Here is a 21485-nt window from a genome sequence, read left to right as displayed (position 1 = left end):
AGCAGGTCCCCTTATCAGAAGTAAAAATATATCAAATAAAGCTAAAATAGCAATACATAATTCTATATTTGTACCGACTGTACTATACGGTAGCGAGACATGAACTTATCAAGAAAAAGATAAGAGTAAAATTAACGCAATTGACATGATATTCATGCGCATAATAAGCGGGAAAACTTTAATGTACAAAGTAAGTAACGAGATAATTCTAAAAGAATGTGGTGCAGAAGAAACGCTAGTAGACACATGGGAAAGAAATCGATTAAGATGGTTTGGACATGTTGAGAGAATGCCAAATGAACGACTAACGAAACAAGTGTATCAAGGTAAAGTAAATGGCAGCGTGCCCACAGGTAGACCGCGGAAAGAATGGTTAGAATGCGTGAATGAGACCCTACTTAGAAGAGACATAAGAAGTCACAGAAACACGAGAGCCTGCATGAAAAAATGCATGGACATAAAAGAAGCTAGAGAAGTATGCCAGGACAGGAAAGTATGGCGGCAAATAGTTAATAAAAAGAGTGTCAGTAGAGTGGATGACGCCTGAAACGAAGACCTTGGCTATTAATGGGCCCAAGTAGGGAAACCTTACATAACGACTTCGTGAGGTTCTTCTCTTGGGGTGATTGCTAGAGAGATTGATCGGCAACCTGGGTCGGAGCAGTGTTGCGGAACGAACGTGTTATTTACTTAAAAAGCACGAGAATTCTGGATCAATCTGAAAAATCTCTATCCCTTCCACACAATACTCCTTTCCCCTGCCGAGTGAGTCACGCCTACCCCGAAAGGGAAATGGCTTAATGGTGTAATAATAATAATACCTGGTGAGCCAAAATATTGATTTTCCGGCACTCTAAAGGTTAAAGTTATAATGATTTAAACCTAAAAATATTCCAGATTTTGTACAAATTTGTCTAATGTTTAAAACAATCCGAATTGAAAAGTAAAGTATTCAAACTGGAACAATAATTTTACATTTAAAAGCCTTTAAAATTTACGACTAATACATTTAAACTCGAATAATATTAACTTTGTACTTAAAGATCGTTTATACGCATAACAATTTAGAAGAGTCAATGTTCTAATTATCTGAATTTAAAAGGTTCGCAAGGGGATACAATTAGGGATATATTCAAAGTAAAATTGCACTGCACCACAGGAATTGATTACTTGACTCGTTCGAATATCACTGTAATGATTTGAGCTGATTGTGGGCTAACCTTTTAATTAAGTTTCTTTTAAATTTAGAGAAAGAAACTTTTCAGATCACATGGATTTTTATTTTACTTTGCAAACTTTGTGAGCTTTTTTCGGGCCACGAGCTAACCTGGTTTTCGAGCTGGCTCGTGGCTCGACCCTACCCGCGTACATAAAGCTCGGCTTGCAAGGCCCATGCGTTTGCACACCCCTTTCAATTTCCTATCTACTTTTACTATGTTTAAAATAATCTGAATTGTAAATTAAAATATTCAAATTGTTCAATGTTGTCGAAATAATTTACGATGGAATGTTCTTAGAATTACATTAGGAAATTGGCAGGGTTAAAAAATGTACAATAATTTTAAATTAAAAACTTTAACAATTTAATAATATGAAATTGAAACTTTTAAATTACTCATATTAAAACTTGAAAAATCTCGAATATTAAAGTTCTAAATTAGGCAATTTGAAAACGAGAAATGGTTAACATTTTACATATTCAAATTGAAACTCATCAAAATTAAAGAATTTTCACTTTTGTGTCGGCAAACTTACATAATTTCAGTATGCGAGCATTTAAAACTGTAAATTAAATACTTTTAGACGTGCAAAAAAACAATTTTAATACAATCTAAAATTAAATACTCTCATCTTGAAATTATGAAAGATATATTGTTAAATTTGTAGCTTTTTTAATGGAGCAATGAGAAATTAATAATTTAACTTAATTCACACTGAATTTGCAACGCCCACAAATAAAAATATACCATTTTTTAAATATTACTTGAATTAATATTATGTTAATCAATTATCGTAAAATTGGCAATGCCAGAAAAATATTCTCTAATTTTATTTTGCTAATTATTTTTACTGGATCTCGGACAATACCAGAAAAAGTATCATTCCTTATAGGAAGACTGCGTTTTGTCCACCCACGTGGACGTGTTTGGCTAAAACGCATTCTTCGGATAAGGATATCGGGATGAATCTTTTTTTGATATTACCTGATAGTTACGTGGCAATGCGTAGGTGGACAAAACGCAGTCTTCCGATTAAGATATTGGGACGATACTTTTTCTGATATTGTCCAACATCAAGTACAAGTAATTTTCCCAAATTTGTGTTCACATTTCACAGTACATAGGCGGATAAAACGTCAAATAAAAGAATTTAGTGAAAAAAATTCGAGTACCGAGCATTTAGTGGAATGTTAGAATTTCGTATAAATATGAAATATAGTTTATTCCATTAAAATAATAAACATGACTTTATAATGAGTAACTACAATCTAAAATCATATAATAAATTAGTTGTACTATAACTGAACAACAAAACATTTATTTGAGTAATTTTGTAAAGTATTATATTTTCGTGTATAAATGTTGCGAACTTCAGTCGCACGTCTATTTGAAAATGTACCAAAGGTTTTTCATTTTTATTATTAATACTTATAAGTCAATTTATTATAATGATATTTTTTAATATTTTAACTCTAGCCTAAACTCTCGCAATCCAAATTTTATAGTTGACAAAGCTAAGCAATAAAAATATTGAATTTGTTCTATACTATAAAATATGTTACATGTAATAACTCTTAGCACATGCTATATTAATATGTCTTTTAATATACGTATTTGTATATATATCACCTAAGAAGTACTACTATATCATGCAATATAATTTTAATAACTATAAAAAGTAGTATTAATGCATGAAACTATATCTCGCATGAAAAATCTTCCCGAATAACGATGTCTCCTTTATCCTGAGACTTGATTGCAGATGAAATAATGGATATAAAGTTCCTTTGTCTGAATGGCACCGTATTCGACCAGGAGACCAGAGTCTGCGAAAGGGTCGACGAGGTCGACTGCAGTAAGAGCGAAAGATTCTACAACCTGAACCTAGAACTTTATGGAAACAACGCCGTGACACTCAGGCACGTACACATTCTCCTTAATATAATAATTATTTTAAAAATACTATAAAAACTCGTGACTCTACAAACACTCCTCTTCTGACAACAATTATCTTCCTGCTGATCACTTGTCATGTTATTCCACTCTGCAGTTAACATTTAAAAAAACTTGTTTACCCTTTTTTATGTAAATATTTTTCAGCAGATTTAATCACACAAGAAAAAATTTTTATTCGCCCTTGATTAATAACATTCATATTCGCTCACTTATCTCGTGCTTTTGTCCCTTTTTTCTACCAGCCAGTTTGACAGTGTATTAGTATACGTCAGTTTGACACCCTAAAAAATGCTGTTTCCACTTAAAGTTGTTTCTATTCAATGGAAATGCCTTAGTTTGAACTGGAATATCACATTCTCACAATGTTAGATTTACATAAAATTTAATTTGATCTTCCATTAGGATCCTTTAATACTAGATGAAACTTTGGGGAAGTTACTTTAAAAAAATATAACTAATTGCAGCTACAGTTAGCTCGCAAAAATAGTATCGTTAGATTTTCAACTGACTCAAGTAACTTAAAGCTCTTTTTTTTATATACGAAAATCTATGTTGCATGTGTAAAAAATGATAAGAATTTTCAAAAAATAAATCAGAGCTTATCCTTTTTACTCTTCACTATTAAAGAATTTGAAGTTGCAAATCTATCTATAATACCGAATGAATTTCAATTTTTAATTTTCGAAATTGAACTATTCCAAAAAAATCAATCAAAATTGCATCAATTTCTACTATATACAGTTCAGATGTTGAATATTGAAATTAAAGAATTTTAAGTTGCAAATCGTGAAAATTGAATTATTTTAAATCTCCAAAATTGAACTATTAATAAAATGTTCCAAATTACATACATTTAAAGTTTGAATAGAAATTCTTCAATTTCAATGATTTTTATGAATTTGAAGATGAAAAATCAAGAGTTTTTAAGCCTATATCTTCCAAATTGAAGAATTCGTAATTCTATAATCTGCATTAACAAAATTCAACAATTTTCAATTGTAACTTTAAACTTGTAGTACTTCAAACAGTAAATCCAGAATTAAAAACATAACATTGGATTTCTAATGTCATCCACATTAAAAAATTTTTAACAAAAGTTTAAATGTCATAATGCGATTTTGATTGAATTTCTAAAATTATATTTTCGTCTCGTACATATTTATTTTGTTTTTCCTTACTTAATTCATTAACGCACCCTTTCTAAATTTTCAGAGTTTTATATTGCAAATCTTTAAAATTGTAGAGATTTGAATTGTAAACCTTTAAAATTGAAGTTTTTAATTTTGATAATTTTCAATTAACAATTATTTAGATTTTTATTTTTACAATTAAAAATGTGTAATTTTGATGATTAATTTCCGAAATTTCTTCAGTTTGGAAGATTTTTAAACGAAAACTTGACTTTTGATCTTCCAACTCATCCACATTTAAGAATGTTTATTTATGAGTCTATCAAATGAAAGAGTTTTTAATTTGGCAACTTTACAAAAAAAATTATGCAAGTCATAAACTTTTTCAATTAAAAAAAGCTGTTAATTTGATACTTTACATTAGTAATATGTTCAGTTCGGAAGATTTAGAATTGAAAACTTGACTTTTAATCTTCAAAATCATCTAAATTTAAGTATTTTTATGCATCCATTTCCAAATTTAAATAGTTTTCAATTATTGTAAATCGTCCAAATTGAACTATTTAAAAAATGTTAAACTGCATCATTTTAAATTATACACATTAAAAATTGAAGGATTTCCAATTGTAAAAGTTCAAGATAGATCTATTTCAAAAGATGTTTCAAATTTTAGGATTTTAATCTAAAAAAATTTCAAACTAAACAAGTAGACGAATTTTTAATTTGAAACATCTTCCAAATTGATCAGTACCAAAAATGAAAGACATTAGTAAGGCTCAGAAATCCAGACTATCTTTTAAGAACATCTGTTCATAAAATAAAATTCTACATTATGTAACATACTAATTGTTTCTTTGCTTCTAAATTATGCTAGGATAAATTCTTATGTTTAAATCATCCGATCCGATTCCTCTCCTTTATCTTTGAAAAGTGCTTAGGTACGGCCCAATTGGAGCCCTCTTCTGGCGTGGATGTTATCTAAATTAGTTTTTGCTAGGCGACCTTATCTTCTTCATGTAATAAGCGCGTTATTTTTGATAGTAGAAAAATAATTACAATTTTTGTTTCAATTTTCAAATAAAAATACTTAATTAATTATTACAAAGTTTAGCAACATTTTTCGAATGGATTTCGAGGAAAATTTAAGTCATCTAAATCTGCATATAGAAGGCATTTCATTATCTTGATTTGATTGACCAATCGCAATACACTTAATTCACGCGCCTCTCGCGGTTAGACGTTCGCCCCTATCACGATTTCGTAAGGACCAGGGACACTGAATACCTTTCATTTAACATACCATATCATATAGTTTTCACTGCAGTTTTGCTCTTGCTCGTGCAAATATTCGATATATATTACATGCGCTTTAAGACCTCAAGGCGTGAATGGCATGCCCGCGTGACTGTTATCAGATACCTACTGGCGAATATCCTGGCGATAATTCACACAATAAATAAATTGGCTCTGCGTGATTAATGCAAATAGCATCTGCAGCGCATTCCACGAGTCTGTATTGATAATTAGGTACCTGGAAGCTCGCATCCCCCTGCTGCGTCAGCTTCGTCGTGTACAATATTTATTATTATGCTCCTGTGCCTCAGGATGCTACACACTCTCCAGGTTTGAACTTATTAATAAAACCTTAATAAACAGCCTCTTAAATTTCAATTTAAGGCTTAGAGCTTTTTTAGGTTATGAACTCAAAATGAGTGGCATTTAACCGGTAAATTAGAAATTCCATATCCTGGGAACTCAATAAGTAAATCAATTTCTAAAACTGATTAGAAGCAAAAACTGAAAAGCCAAACTTGGAACTCAATTCTGATCATAACACCTTTAATTTTCCACAGTTTACATGAAGAAGAAGAAGATGATGGACCTTCAGACTCTTTTGACGATTACCAACAACGAACGTCTTCATCGAGACCAAGTACAACAACCACAACAACCACAACGACCTCAAGACCTAGTCAATCTTCCACGACACCTTCTAACAACAATTACCAGCATTCAACGGGATACCCTCAACACTACCAACCTCAACCAGCTTTTCCGTCCGTTCAAACGAGTCAGTCAAAGTCCCTATACGACGACAAGAATGGTGGATACCACCATCAATACATTTTCCACAATGACGAACGAAATAATAATCAAGCCACATCATACCAGCTTTTTAGTAACCAGGGTGTCAGTTCTACTACACCAACTCCACAGGTGCACCAGGTCAGATACAGCTCAACACCTCCTCAGGTCATCCATAATGAGCCTTCCACTGTGACTCCCTTGTTCCATACCTCATCAACTATTCAAACCTTACTGAATAATAATCCTAATGGACCTTCTATCATCAATCCCATTTTTCATAATCATGGAATTGCCAGTACTACTGAGCAGTACTCTGTGCACAATACTAATCCTAGGGAAACTCCTGAGTACCAGGATAATGAGGAAGAGTCTGATGAACATGAGGAACACGAGGAAAGAAGAAGGCTAGAGCCTATACAGTCAACAAACAAAGGACAGGTGAGTCTTTGCATGAAAATTTGGAAATACTCAAAAACTACGTCATGATGTCTAGATCGTTCAAAGATGAAACAAAATGCCAATCAGTCATGTGACCAATTAACTACAAAATCGCTTCTTGGTCGCCCAAACGCTGACCGTAAAAAAATAAAATACATGTTTAAAGAATTCAAATATTTAACACATTATAACTATTATTCCTTTATTATTTGTGTTATTATACTTGTTACATAACAGTATTGCTATGTTTTGAATATATTTAAACAATTTTGAAATTTAATTAATAAGCGCCTGATTTGAGATATATTTTGTCGGTCAGGACGCTTAAAAAAGTTTTACATAAAATAATAGTAAATGTAAAAAAGCATGAGTTCATTAGTATTGTCTTTCGATTTCAGCAACAACATATTTAACTTTAGGGGGCATCCCTAAATTACATTGCACATTTTTTGTCGACTTTTACCCCTCCCATGCCCCATCTAACAATTCCTAACAAAGTGAATTAGACAATTTTCCAAATATTTTTAGCCATGTGTTATTAAATGAAATTTAATTTCTTACTAATTACTACAAGAGACAGTCGAATTAACGAATGATTAGAAGCTATTAAAATTAAGAGAAAGAAAGTGAAAACGATATGGCGCATGCAGTAAAGGAATATACTCCTCGAAACCAATTTATTAATTTTTTACCATTTTTTTGTTTAGCAGCACGTATCTCGAATTATTTAATATTAATTAAGCTTTTTTCTAAATTCTTTGACGAGCTAAACGTGAGCTTTTTACAGAAACATTTTAAACTTCGATTTCGATCATAATAAACGTTAATAAAATGTAATATGAAACGAGATTATACAATGTTCTCAAATCTTTTATCAAATCACTTAAGTTTATGTTTTGAACAAGAAATATTTAGGAGACAGAAACCCTTAAGTAAACTAAAGTAAATAGTGTGAAGCCCGATAAACTTGAAAATTTTAGAATGATTTTTCGGGTATTAGTAACTTCAAATCCTAAAATCTTTAACATTCTTTAAATTGTTTGGGAAAACTTTGAAATATTCGAACATTTCTTCAGATCTTCGAAATGCTCGAAATTCATCAATTCTTGTGCATAACTTATTTCACATTTCACTTTTATTGGAATTCTTTTAACCCGTTTAGTATAGGGGGTGGGGGGGGGGTGATTCGACCCAGGCCGAAATTTTAAACCGCTGCTATTGTCGGGCAAAGCAAGGGGTCCGGTGCTTACCCGCACCTAAAAAATTGTACTCAGAAACGTCACGCGTATTTTCGAGTCACCATTCTTGTTCAGTCAGCCCTAGCGACTAGAAAAATTTCAGTTTGGGTCAATTCGACCCCCGCCTACACTTTACGTATATATTTTGACAGATCATACTTTAGGTAATTTCATTATTTTTCGTTTTCTTTATGTCCTAGTGAGAGTACAATTCCACCTCATATTACTTAAATTAAAAAGTATGGTCCTCTGTGTACATATTTAGATCGGCGAAAAATAAAAATGCCCAAAATAGTAAGATCCCAAAACGCTGCACTGTTGTACAAAGTGCCAGCTACCACTGTGCGATGAACGCCGCAAGAGCCTCTGCAGGGTTTGTTTGCAATAGTCAGTTTAATTATATTAATGTAATTTATAAATTTATTACTAAAAAAATGGCTTTACATCGAAAAATGTGTATATTTCTATCAGAACCTCCTACATTCATACATAAAAAAAAATGCCCGTTCTATTTCATTCAGTTGTCTCTGAGTTATGAATTTTTGAAGAAAACTATTTTTTGCACGAGTTTATATGTTTATTGTTAATTATATAATTAATAAATTTAAAAACCTAGATTGAGAAATTCTACAGTAAAGTACAAGGCTTAAACATGAAACATGCATTTTTTTAGATTTTTAACAACACGATTTCGATTTTTTTAAGCGTGAGGTCGAATCGACCCCCCGCTACACTTAAGTGGTGCAAAAAAAGCCCTACACTTAACGGGTTAAGATACCCTGAAAGATTTCGATTCTTTTGCAATGTTTAGAAATTTCTTCAAACTTTTTAAAGCTCTTAAAAATGTGAATCTAATGATATTTCTTAAAATTCCTTGAAATCCCTTGCAATATTTGAAGTCCTATGCAATCCTTTGGGATCCTGGGGAATTGATTAAAATGCTTTACTGAAGGCTTTTAAAATCCTTTACAATCAAAGAAATCCTGGAAAATTCTATAAAACACGTTAAAGTCCTTTATATACCCGTTGAAATCTTTTAAAATATACTAAAACCTTCTATGTCCTACAAAATTCGTCTAAATCGTCCAAAATTCTTGAAAACCGCGTGAAAGTCTCTTGAAATTTTTTTAAGCTCTTGAAAATTTCTTGGGATTCTAAAAAATACCCTAAAATCTCTCAAATCTGTTGAAATCTATTTATATTCCTTGAAATATTTTTAAATATCAGACATCCCTTGAAATTTCTGAAGTCCTATGAAATTCTTTAGTATCCTGAAAAATGTATTAAGATACTTGATTAAGAGTTGAAATTCCTTTAAAAAAAATTTTTATGTAAGTTAATATAATCTGATATAACCTTCATTAACACAAGTCAGTTTGACAGAAGGTTGGTTGCACGTGATAGATTTAACCGATAGAATATCGTTTGGTCGGCCAAAAATCAATTTTGCGGCTGACTTTGTACGTCTGTAACCTCTTGAAAGTTTAGACACATGGCCGATTGGCATTTATTAAATTTTCGAACGATTGAGACGCCATGTCCTATCTTAACCCTTCAGAAATCGAAAGAATCATTTCGATTTATTATTTTGAACTTTTAATTTTGAATTTAGTCACTAATTCTTAGTTTCTTGTTTTTTCCAGGTTTCGAAATTGTCGATATCACCCGTTCCTCAGCAGGAGCCATCTCGGTCAGTAATTCAGACCCAGAGCAGTCAGACATCTCAACAACACAGGATATCCGTAAATTTCCTGCCGACTCAGACGACGATCCAGACAACTTCGAGAACATTCTATCCCACCTCTAGAACATCTACGAAGCCTCATAAATCGTCTAACCAGCGAGTCATGTTGCAACATATCCACGTGCAACCTCCACCTTCAATACCAAATTTAAAGCATCATCAAATAACGATTAATCTCTCGCCACCAGATATTAAGAAAATCGTACAAAATCCACCTCCTCTTCTACCATCTCAATCCAGAGTAATTGTCACTGCAAAAGCAAGTGTCAGTGATGAATCAGGTCGACCCCTTAACACGAGTCAGTTGATAACCCTTCCTCTTCCAACCCTTCCATCTACTTACGATGATTACCGGGAGGGAGATGAATCCTTCGATCCCTTTTATCGAGACGTGCCAAAGATTCACAACGATCACAGAATCGTTGTTAGCAGTAGATCCTCAAGATCACCAAAGTGGAGAATATTGGTTCGGCAAAGACGAGATACAAATGGCAACACTCGCTACTACCGGAAAGTAGAAGATGAGCAGTCTGATGCATCAGCCTTAGGGGTATTTTCCGCAAATCCTCATAATGACACGGAAATCTCTTCTCTTGTTAAGAACCTAAGAAAGTTCAGGAATATTTTCTTTGGTGGAGACTTCGATGATTCGGAGGAATATGACAGACTGAATGATCCAAGTTCGCTTAGACCGAAGCTTAGTTCTGATTTTGAGGATCCTCCAAGACATGTAGGATCCGGTTTGAGAAGCGACAACTCTCAGCCTGAAGCAGATCACGCAAGTAAAAATGTTGGTTCTGCGGATAGAGTATCTCTTTCAAACGATACTGATGGTGAAGACTATATGGAAGCTGGTCTTAGAAGAAATACTAAAGAGTATTCCAAAGATCGAGTTCAGAGAAAATTATCTACTACGGGCAGCAAGCCTCTGATTAATAGAAGAGATTTAGAAACTGAATATGATCATATTCAGAATTCTACGTCTACAAACGTAATTAAAGCTAATGAGTCAGAGATTGAATATTATGATTATCAGGACGAAGATTCTACTGATTTAAAGGATAAACATTCTGAAAATACAGGAACTACAACTGCTTCTGATGTTAAATCTAAAGAATTAGACTTCGACTATTATGATGATCAGGTAGAGAATTTTGAAACTGTGAATACTACTAGAGCTGATGTAGCTACTAATACTAATACTACTACTACTACTTCTACTGCTACTGCAACTGCTACTAAAGAACCAGAAGTGGAAGAATATGTTTATGACACAGATGAGTCATTTTTAGATGATATTTCTACAACGACTAAAAGTCCTATACTTAAAGGAACTACAACCTCTGTGCATCTTGATTCTAAGATATTGGATATTGAAGATGCAAAATCATCTATTCAAAAGCTGAATGATAGAGTAGTTATGGAAAAAGATAGTCAAAATATTGCTGTAAAGGAAAAACCTCCAAAGGAAGTTCTTGATATAAAACAAATTATAAATCAACAAAAAATCCCGAACCCAAAACCAACTCCGAGTTTAAAATCTACTTCGGATTCAAAACCTCTTTCTGATCCAAAACCAAAGGAAAGGGGAAGAGAGTCAAGAAGACATTCCGGAACATCTACCACAGCTGAGACACCAGTGAAGGACAAAATAGAAACTCCCGTAGTTGATACTGAAGAGTCAACATTTGAAGAAAAGAAACCTGAAACTGAATCATTCAAGTTTGAAATTAAATCAGAAAAGTCTGAAGCCAAAGAAACTAAACCTGATTTATCCTTGAGTACGAAACCGCCTGAAGAATTACTAGAGACAAAATCGTCATCAAATCGAAAGAAACCCCAGTCTTTAGAAAGCGTCGGATTTTTTGAAGAAGAGAAACTTGCAAAAAAGGGAAGATCCAAATATCATGAAGAAATTGAATCTTTACGATTGCCTAGTAAATCCAGACGTCGCAACTTGATTAAGGGTAAACCTATTCAGGATTCAGATTATCCAGAGGATGAAGGCTTGATAGATTACGAGGAAGAACGTCGTATCCAAAGGCGGAAAAAAACTGGAAGAATAGGTTCAAGGAGAAAATCTAATTCAAGAATTAGAAGTAGACCCAAGGACTATGACATTGAGGATTCTATCATCCTTTCTAGATCTAGGAGTTTGTCAAATAGAAAATCGTCTTCTCGAGACAGGAGACCAGACCTTGAAAGGGAGAGGAAAAGAATTTATCAGGAAATTGGAAGAAGAAGAAAGCCTATTTCTGAAGAATTTGAAACAGACATTAAGTCAGAAGAACCTGATTATCCAAGTGAGGATTATGACACTTCCGAAGAAATGAGGACTTCTTTAGAAGACGATTATTATGACGAGGATTTGGAAGCCATTCAAAGAGAGAGAAATGAAAGAGCCAAAGCTCGAAGAAATAAGGGTCCAAGGTACGAGGAACCCCTACCTAGGTCAAAGTCAAGTCGTCGCAGAGAACAAAATAAAAGATTCAGAGAAAAGGATTTGGATTATGATTATCGAGAAGTAGCAACCTTGTCCAGTCGAGAGGATGAAAGTGCTCCTGGCTGGTCCTTAGAGTACCCAACTTCCGTGGATGTTCCTGAGGATTCACAAACCGATACTATCGAAAAAGATTATGCGGAAGATTCAATGGATTACGAAGATGTGACAACTTCAGCGGAGGATCTCACGTCAGAGGAAGTGACTTCTTTAGAAGAAGATGAAAAAGAAATAACTGAAGAAGTTGCCGGAAAAACGGAATCAAGTCTTCCTGATTCAAGTATTGAGGAAGGGGATACTTCAGGTGTTTTGAAATTTATGGACGAATTGCCTAAAGTGGAGCAAAAGGATGAGGCGATAGAAAAGGGCAAGGAAAGTCCGGTGAAAGGCGGAAAGGGAAGCTCAATGAAGGACATGCACGATTATGTTGATGATAATTACGAACCAGAAAATTATAAACATGAGGATTTAAATGATGAAAGTGCGAAACAAAATTCAAAAGATGATCAAGAACAGAACGATAAGAAAAAAGAAGAGGTAGAATTGAAAGATGCAAAGAAAGCAGATACTGGTAATAAAGAAACAAACAAAAATAAATTCGATGAAGATACTCCGGATGAAATTAGGTTGAATAAAACTAGCTTGGATGAAACTAAATTGAATGAAAGTAGATTGGAAGAAACAACGACTCCAACCCCAATGACAACAACAACTCCAACGACAACAATAACTCCAATGACAACAATAACTCCAATGACAACAATAACTCCAATGACAACAACTCCAACGACAACAACTCCAACGACAACAACTTCAACGTCAAAAACTCCAACGACATCAACAACAGCGAAGACAACCAGAGTTACTAGATCCACTACAACAAAAGTCATTGCTCGAACAACACCTCCCAAACTCTTCAAGCCCTTGACCGGCAGGAGGAATTATCTTTACATTCCGCCACCCTCGACTCCAGTTCCTGTTGTAATCAAACGAAGAATTTCTCTCGTTAATCCAAGACCTGCAAAACCTCCCAAGTCGTACAATGAGCTGGCTCCAAAACCAGTGATTCGAAAGAAGCTTCTAGATGCGAGGAAGGAAATCATTGCGAACATTATGAGCTCTACGACTTCGAAATACGACAACGAAACTGCCGACACAACTCTAGAACCCATGACAGCTTCAGAAGTTTCCAAACTACAAATTGAGGATAAATCCGAATCTTCAGAATTAATTTTCACGACTTCAAATCCTCCAAGTGATGATAAAGTAGATTTGGAAAATAAAACTGAGATGTTGAAAATAAATGATGATAGTAAGGGAGAAAATAAAAAGAAAAAAGAGCAAAAAGAAGAGAGGGTAGAGCAAAATGTGGACGAAGAAAATAAACAGGAAAGGCCAGAAGATTCGAGAAAGACTTCTTCAACATCTGCAACAATCGAAAACTTTACAAGCTATCCTTATTTGCTCTCCAGATTATCGACTACGGCTACCTCTATCGAAAAAATAGAAACTGATGAACCCAAGAAAACAAAGGAAAGCCCAACAGAAGTACCTACGACTTTGGCTCCTATTGAAATCGACACAAGCACCAAATTGACAAAGTTCCGTAAGCCTGAGAATCTAGAACCTCATTCAGAGTCCACGAAAGCAGAAGCGACTCTCATCAGGACATCTCCGAACCAAAAAACTTCCAAGAGAACAACAATGAATGATCCTGGGAGTCTGCCTGGATCATATCAAGGGTTCAATTGTATCGGCAAGGAAAAGTATCGCTTCTATGGGGACAAAAGGGACTGCAGATTGTTCCATTATTGTTCACCAGGATTCACGTCTACGCAGGTCCTTGACTTCAAGTTTGTTTGTGAGCAAGGAACTTATTTCGACGAGGCGAGTCAGAGCTGTAGACACGACTACAAAAATCCAGACTGCACTGTGAGAATTTTCTGGTGACCTGGCCCAGACTGAACTCTCGATAGACATTTCCAATTCCGTTCTCTCGCTGGAGAGTGACCAAAGTGCGTTCCATTCATTTTGGTATCTCGTGAATCCTACAAACTGTGTAGCTGTAAGATATTTATATTTTATTCAATGGCTCCGTTTTTCGTCGGGCTCTTCGTCTCGTAAGCATTGCCATAACCCTCATATGTATGTTTGAGGATTCACAGTTATTAAAATTAATGCGAGCTGCTAATCTATTTGGTGGATTAGCTCAACGAGTCGTATCGACTTCCGTCAGTGTTTATGATTCAGGAACGTCGATGGATTTTAAATTAATGTTATATATATATAAAATATGGAGTATTCCTTACTCAAGTGCGAGATAAAGGAGAACGTCCACTTCCACTTCTGCATCTACCACTTTATAACGAAGGGATCAATTATACCATTTTCTGACGATTAGAACAATGTATATGAGATGATACCACTCAATAACCAAATATATTCATTGTCCAAAGGACGGTCGGTTAGAAAGAGGTATCTGAATTACTAGTTTCTATCCATTAAAAGATGATTAAATCCCTGCGTTAAAAAAAATAATAGATGTAGAAATTCCGGTCTTCTGATAGAAGATCTTAATATTTTTATTCATCGAAGTGATGGAGTTAAATTTAGAAAGGCGACCTTGTCGTCCTAAAAGTCAGACTGTTATATACGACGAATCTAGATGTCGAAAAAAAATCTGTATATGTTAAAGTTTTCTAAATACGTAGGGAGTCAATTTGAGATATATTTTTTATACAAATTTATAAAAAGGAGACCAAAAGACAGAGTTAAAAATCTAATTTTGTCGAAGATTTTTAAGATTATATTTTTATTATATTCCGACCAAGGTTTTGGGTCGCAAAACAAAAAAGCTCTCTAATGTTAAGCTAAAAAATTGTCCAGTGATTATCATTCGAAGTATTTTAAAAAGTATATTGAAACAAAAGGAATGAGCAGAATTATATAGAATCTATGAGAATCCTACACTGTTTTTAACACGCATAATGAAAACAATGCTCGAATACTTCTGAGATTAAACCCCCCTTTTTGGCTTTTATGAAAAAGTTCCTGTTGATCCTTGCCCTAGAGTATAAGTAAGAATATTTAACACGCCACTTTGAAAATCTTACATTTAAAAGAGAATTCAATTCTTTTTTTTTATTTTGTAGTCAGATATAGCTTATACACCTAACTTCGAACTTTTGTAGAGACAAAAATTCGGAGTACGACTCGCTTAGATGTATTATTTTTGTTGCAGAATATAGTATTTGTAATTTTTGTACCGACTAAGGTTCGTCCTATTGCTCAAGCGCACAATCGATACGAACGTAAATTTACTTGGTATTATTTATAATAGGTTTTTTAAACGCTTTCACTTCTGTTACGATTTCATGCTTAAATGTCATGTTCGTATTAAAAATCAAGAGTGAAATGTAGTCGCGAAAATAAATGTACAGAACGTACAACTCACAGCAATTTTGGTTGAATTACTATTTATTCAACCTTGTATCAGTCGGTCTTCACATAGTTTTTAGTAGGTCTATTTTAGTCGATATATATATACGCCGATGATAAAGTGCAATTCTATTCATAAAAGGTATCGCGTATTTACACTTTTCGCTTTTGTTCTTCAAATTAATAATTGTCACAAACTCTATATTGATAATTAATTATGCGCAAATTATTAGTTATACTTAATTAATTTGTGATATTTTTGATATAAATTCGTTTTATGAAATTTATATTCAAGTAGGTTTTATCCAGAATTTTGAGTGGATAAATTATTTGACTGTTGCAACTGATTCTGCAATTATCTTGACTAAAATACTCAAATAAGATTATCTTTTTGTAATTTAATTTTTTGCACTTACATGGCATGTAGATAATATTTAGTGAAACAACTCAGTATAAGTGATTTTGTAAAGATTGAATGTATATTTGTATATTTTATCGCCTATTGCGTTTCATAGTCAGCATCCATTTTTCAATCTTTCTATCAACAAATAAAGAAAGATTTATGAGTGTCACAAATTATTAAACCAGAGAGAAGTTTCTCTCTGATTAAACTGTGACATGCAATATTGTCATGCCTAAAGCGTCCACTAGATATTTAGTTTATGATTAATAACGTGAAAAAGTGCTGCTGCATGAATGTGTTTCTTTTTATTTCTAAAGGTTTAAAGAATCATCCATAAATTAGGTAAGAGTTTTAGGGGGCGAAGAAGGGGGGGTCTAATATTCGAAACCTTATTACTCTTAGGCAATTTATGGATGACCTCTCACAAAATATATCATTCCAAAATAAGTATGCAGGTTTTTACTTATATAATTGCAGATTTTTCCTTCTTTCTTAATTCTCGATTGATCAATCGAGATTCAAGGTTTTTAAACTATTTGCAATTTTTTTATTTAACTTAATTCCGTGGAACGAGAATGCTGAAATGGAAGGATGTATGGCTAATATATTTTTTAAGATTCTGACGTATATTATTAATAAAATGAATATGTTATGCAATCAATTTTTTTTATTTACAACCATTCCAATTTTATAGTTTTGCAGGGTTTCTACCCTACCTGTAAACCCTGGAACTGTCAGGGAATTCTTATGTACCTAGAAAGATTGATCGATTTTAGTTGAAAATTAAAGTATCTAGTTGAAAAATCATTTGTTTTCTTGAAAAGTCGTTATTTTTTATAGAAAATTAATCTTCTTATTTGAAATTTCATTTAATTTCTTCAAGATTCAATATTTTTTTGTGATTTCTACTTTTTCTTAAATGAAAAATCTTTTGTAGTTAAAAATTCAACTAATTTTGAAAAGTCTCATTTTTGGTTGAAATCAACTATTTTATTTTATTATTATTTCATTTTATTTTATTCAGCTATTTTTCATTAAAAATTAAAAAGTTATTGGTGGAAATATCGACTATGTACTAGATTTTTCGTTCAAAACTAATTTTTTTGGAATGAAAATTTAATTATTTGGTTGAATATTCCATAATTTTTGTTAAATATGCATCTGTTCCAATTACACATTAATTTTTAAACAAATAATTCAAGCATTCAATTTTTGGTTGAAAACTGACATTTTTAAATTTCGTCTTCTTCGTTAAAAAATTAATCTTTTTGGTATAAAATTCTTGTCTGGCATTGTTGTTGAAAAATCAATCATTTGGTTGAAAAGTCATCTATCTTGTTGAAAATACAATATTTTTTTATTTGAAATATAGGAATTTCAAACGATTTACATGGTATTTAATATAGTGCTCACATTAATTTTACCTAAATATGCACAGAATTTTAATTGTAAGAAGACAAAATAAAACTTCATTTTAAATAATTAAATTCATGGATTTTAGAGAGAAATTCAAGAAATGATTAATTATCTTTTTATAAATATGACGGTGCTAATATATTTAAGACTATATTGTAATATAATTTGTAAAAGCTTTCTATTATGAATTAAACATATTTATAAAATCCCTAGGAATTGAAAAAAAAACCATTATTTACACTCAACTCGCGAAACTGTTATGTTCCGAGTCTATTGTTTTAAAAAATGCGATATATCATAATGGATTCGTACTATGAAAAATTATAACAGGAAAAACTTTAGATAGCTGAAAAAAGCCTGGAATTGTCAGAAAATATATTCCAAGACCTAAATTTGAAGGAGAATGATACCAGACATAATCTCGCTTATATTTTTTAATTTTCGTGCATTTTTCAGACGCACCAACATTCGAGAAAAAAACTATTATTGCAGAAACCTGTAATGCCATTAGCGCAACAGCCGCAACCATGGACATAGGAAAGAAGGGACCAGGCATGCCATCCTAACTTGGGCTAGCGGGGTTGAATCCACGGGAGGGGGGAGAATTCCATGAGTGGGGAGAGCCGCCATCTTACGACGTGCCATGTGATTATAGCGTGAGATTTAAATTTGTATTTTCGCTTCGCGAAGAGAAAGTGTGCATAAGAAATATGAACTAAAGCTGAAATGAAATATGTTTGAAGAGAGTGCCGAGCAAATGATATATTTCATGAAAATTATTTAGAAATCAATTTTTAAGTAATATACCACATAAATGTATACGTAATTTATGAGTATAAATTTATATACGCATAAATTATATGAAATAATTTTTTTTTATGATTCGAGAAGACTTGATTTTGATGTAAGGTCTTGAGTTCAGCACTGTTCAGTCATAATTATTTAAGAGGAAAGTGAAAGAGAGAACAAATTCGTTGAATAAAAAATATGCATTTATTTTAGAATATGGATAATACTCACATTAGGGTGGTCCAAAAATGCTTTGCAAAATTTTTCCACTCTAGAAAAAAAAAAGTTTCTATTTCTAAAAAAACAAAATCCGTAATCTTTCGTTTTTTGAAAATTAACATGTGCCACGGGGCACTTCAAAATTCCGTTGAATTAACATAGACAAAATTTTAATTTTCGAAAAATTGAGCTCATGTTCCAGAATTTCATCCAAACGTACCAAACTTTGAAGGGATTGATTGAATTTCCAACCCACCCCACCTTCCCGCAGCGCCCCAAATATCGCTAAAAAATTAAAAATTCTACATTCTTACGTATTATAGTTACTTTTTAGCAATTTCCGTCGTCTTTTACATACAAATAATTTACAAAGAACAATTTGAATATTTTCCATGACTTTTTAATTAATTTTAAATTGCTGAAACAAATGTAAATTATTTAAACAATTATTTATTCCCCAAAAAACTTAGAAATAACCGTATTTTTCGATTGAAAAACAATATTTTGTCATTGTTTGTAGTAGAAAATTAAAAAAAAACATTACGTAATTAGTTTAACAATCATTTATTTTTTATTTTCAATATTTTTTAAAAATTGAGCCAGAGATGTCTAGTTTTTTCAAATTTGTATCCTATGCTACTTTGTGTTGAATAATTACATAATTTTGATTAACTTTTTCTAATTTTTAACAAATTTCTATTTGTTCAAAGAATTTTTATTTACTCAAGCAGTTATTTTTCGATAACTAAAAAAATCAAATAAAATAGAACACAGTAAATTAATCACGATTTTAAAAGTGTTTTGGAAAAATTAATGATTTAAACAAATTATATTTGTTAAATACATTTAAAAAAGTGGATAATGTATTCTTTCTATACACTATACATTTAAAAACATAATTTCATGTGTTCTATTTTATTTAATTATTTTAGTTATCGAAAAACACTGATTGAGCAAATAAAGATTGTTTAAATGAACATAAATTTATTAAACAGTGTAAGAAATGTATCAAAATTATGTAATTATTCAACAAAACGTAGCATAGGATACTAATTTGAAAAGAAAGTTGATATCTCTGGCTCAATTTTGAGACATTTTAAAAATAGAGAATGAATAATTGTTTAAGTAATTACATAATACTCTCAGAAAAATTTACTGCTCCAAAAAATAACAAATAATTACATTTCCACTCAGAAAATACGATTATTCTCAATATTCTGATTTTATGAGAATATCGTAGTCGTTGATTTTTTAATTCATTCCGCAATAGTACTTTTGTTGGAGAATTAAAACCGAATGTATGTGGAGCGTTTGTTCCTTTGTCGCTATTACTCCACCTTCTACCTTTTGGAGTTGTAGGAATATTTGTATTATCACAATTTCCTTCTTCGTCGCAATGACTGCACCTTTTGCCATTGGGAGTTGTTGGAAGATATGTATTGATATAATCATCCGTTTCTAGAAAAGAAGGGATAGTTGTTTCTAAATGAAATTCTGCAACATTAATAATGCAAATATTGTATTAAATTTTATCATTACAAATTCAATGCTAATTAAACCGTTCAAAATGAAATTATTACAAAAATTTAACTTTTAAATAAAAATAATGTTCAATTCGAGTCGATTGAAGTTTTAAAAATTCCGATTGTGAGCTTATCAATTTCTTGATCAAAAATAAATAATCCCAAATAAATTGAAAGCATTTACATTTTAATATTGTGTTTCTTAATTGAAGAATCTCTAAATATTATTATTTCAGATCAAAATTTCGAAAATAAATAAATTTCAAAACGTTAAAAATAGAAATATTTGTAAATTACAATTATAAAAATTATGTCATTAAAGATTCAAAGCTAATCTTATTGCGTACAAAACTTAATTATTCGAAAATTTCAACTTATAAATAAAAATAATTTTCAGTTCAAAGTGATTCAAGCTTTAAAATTGTTAACTGTAAACTAAATTTAATGTTTTAAAGTCAAAGCTGCTGAAATTATAGAATTTTAAATTGTTATTACGATTAAATTTATTTAGAAAAGATTTAATGAAAAAATAGCATGAAAAAATAATTAAGTAAAATTTGTACTAAAATCACATCAATTGTTCAAATTATTTAGTAGAGAATATATGTAATTTTTTAAAAATTCGCCTTTTTTGATAGAAATTTATCTTAGTTGAAAATTCAACTATTTGTATAAAAGTTTATGCATTTTGTTTAGTTGAAAATTGACTTTTTTATATGAAAATAGTGTATATCGTGTAATTTTTTTCGAAATAGTAGAAAAATAGTGTCATTGTTTCAAATAGTGTAAAATAGTTTAATAGTGTGGTGAGTTCGAGGCCTATAGTTAGGAATTCAGTCACTCCTGGAAATTAGTACAAATTTCGAACCATTCAAATTAAGAGTATTCCAAATTTGTTAGTTTTAAAGATTTTAAGTAATACATAACCTCTGTCAAATATATTTTCCGAGGAGTTTTAATAGTAATTTATTTATTTTTTATCTGCTAGATTTGATAACCTTATAAATTATCTAGGTTTGTTTTTAAGACTTGATTGGCTAAGATTCGATTCTTCAGACGCGCCAATTTGTTTTTCAGTATATTTTTACTATTATGAAGTCCTTGGATGGAGAAAAGATTTTTTGAAGCCAGCCGGATAAAGATAATTTGTGAACATATAAAAATTACTTTAAAAAACATCATTTAGAAAAATATTAAACTCAGTTCCTTAAAAATTTACTGCATCTACTTAAATTTTTTCCTAATTCCTGTGGATTTTAAAAGTGTTTTTTAACAGGGTATGGTAAATAAAAATGATTGCCTTAAGAGCGCTCATTTAAAGCCGTAAAAATTTGGAAAAAGTTAGGCACTCTACAAAAATATGGAAAATTGACATACACGAAA

The 21485-nt window shown here is 31.8% G+C and overlaps 1 protein-coding gene and 1 long non-coding RNA gene across 2 annotated transcripts in view; one reads left to right on the top strand and one right to left on the bottom strand.

Annotated features, from left to right (window-relative positions):
• Window positions 1–16789, top strand: part of LOC117169024 (calponin homology domain-containing protein DDB_G0272472-like) — a 128777-nt gene extending 111988 nt beyond the window's left edge. Inside the window, exons 5-7 of the mRNA XM_033355082.1 lie at window positions 2983–3139; window positions 6160–6832; window positions 9714–16789. Coding sequence (XP_033210973.1) covers window positions 2983–3139; window positions 6160–6832; window positions 9714–14264 — 5381 coding nt within the window. The 3' untranslated portion in view covers window positions 14265–16789. The remainder of the gene's footprint in view (window positions 1–2982; window positions 3140–6159; window positions 6833–9713) is intronic.
• LOC117169025 lies at window positions 8654–9545 on the bottom strand. The gene is made up of 3 exons (XR_004466602.1): window positions 9427–9545; window positions 9124–9341; window positions 8654–8991 (listed from the first exon to the last, which is right to left on the bottom strand). It is a non-coding gene; the product is annotated as an uncharacterized LOC117169025 (long non-coding RNA).
• Window positions 16790–21485: the final 4696 nt, after the last annotated feature.

Source organism: Belonocnema kinseyi, chromosome 3 (assembly GCF_010883055.1).
Source record: "Belonocnema kinseyi isolate 2016_QV_RU_SX_M_011 chromosome 3, B_treatae_v1, whole genome shotgun sequence".
Taxonomy (NCBI): Eukaryota; Metazoa; Arthropoda; class Insecta; order Hymenoptera; family Cynipidae; genus Belonocnema; species Belonocnema kinseyi.
Note: the sequence above shows the minus strand (reverse complement) of the source record. Positions and strands in the feature narration are given on the sequence as shown.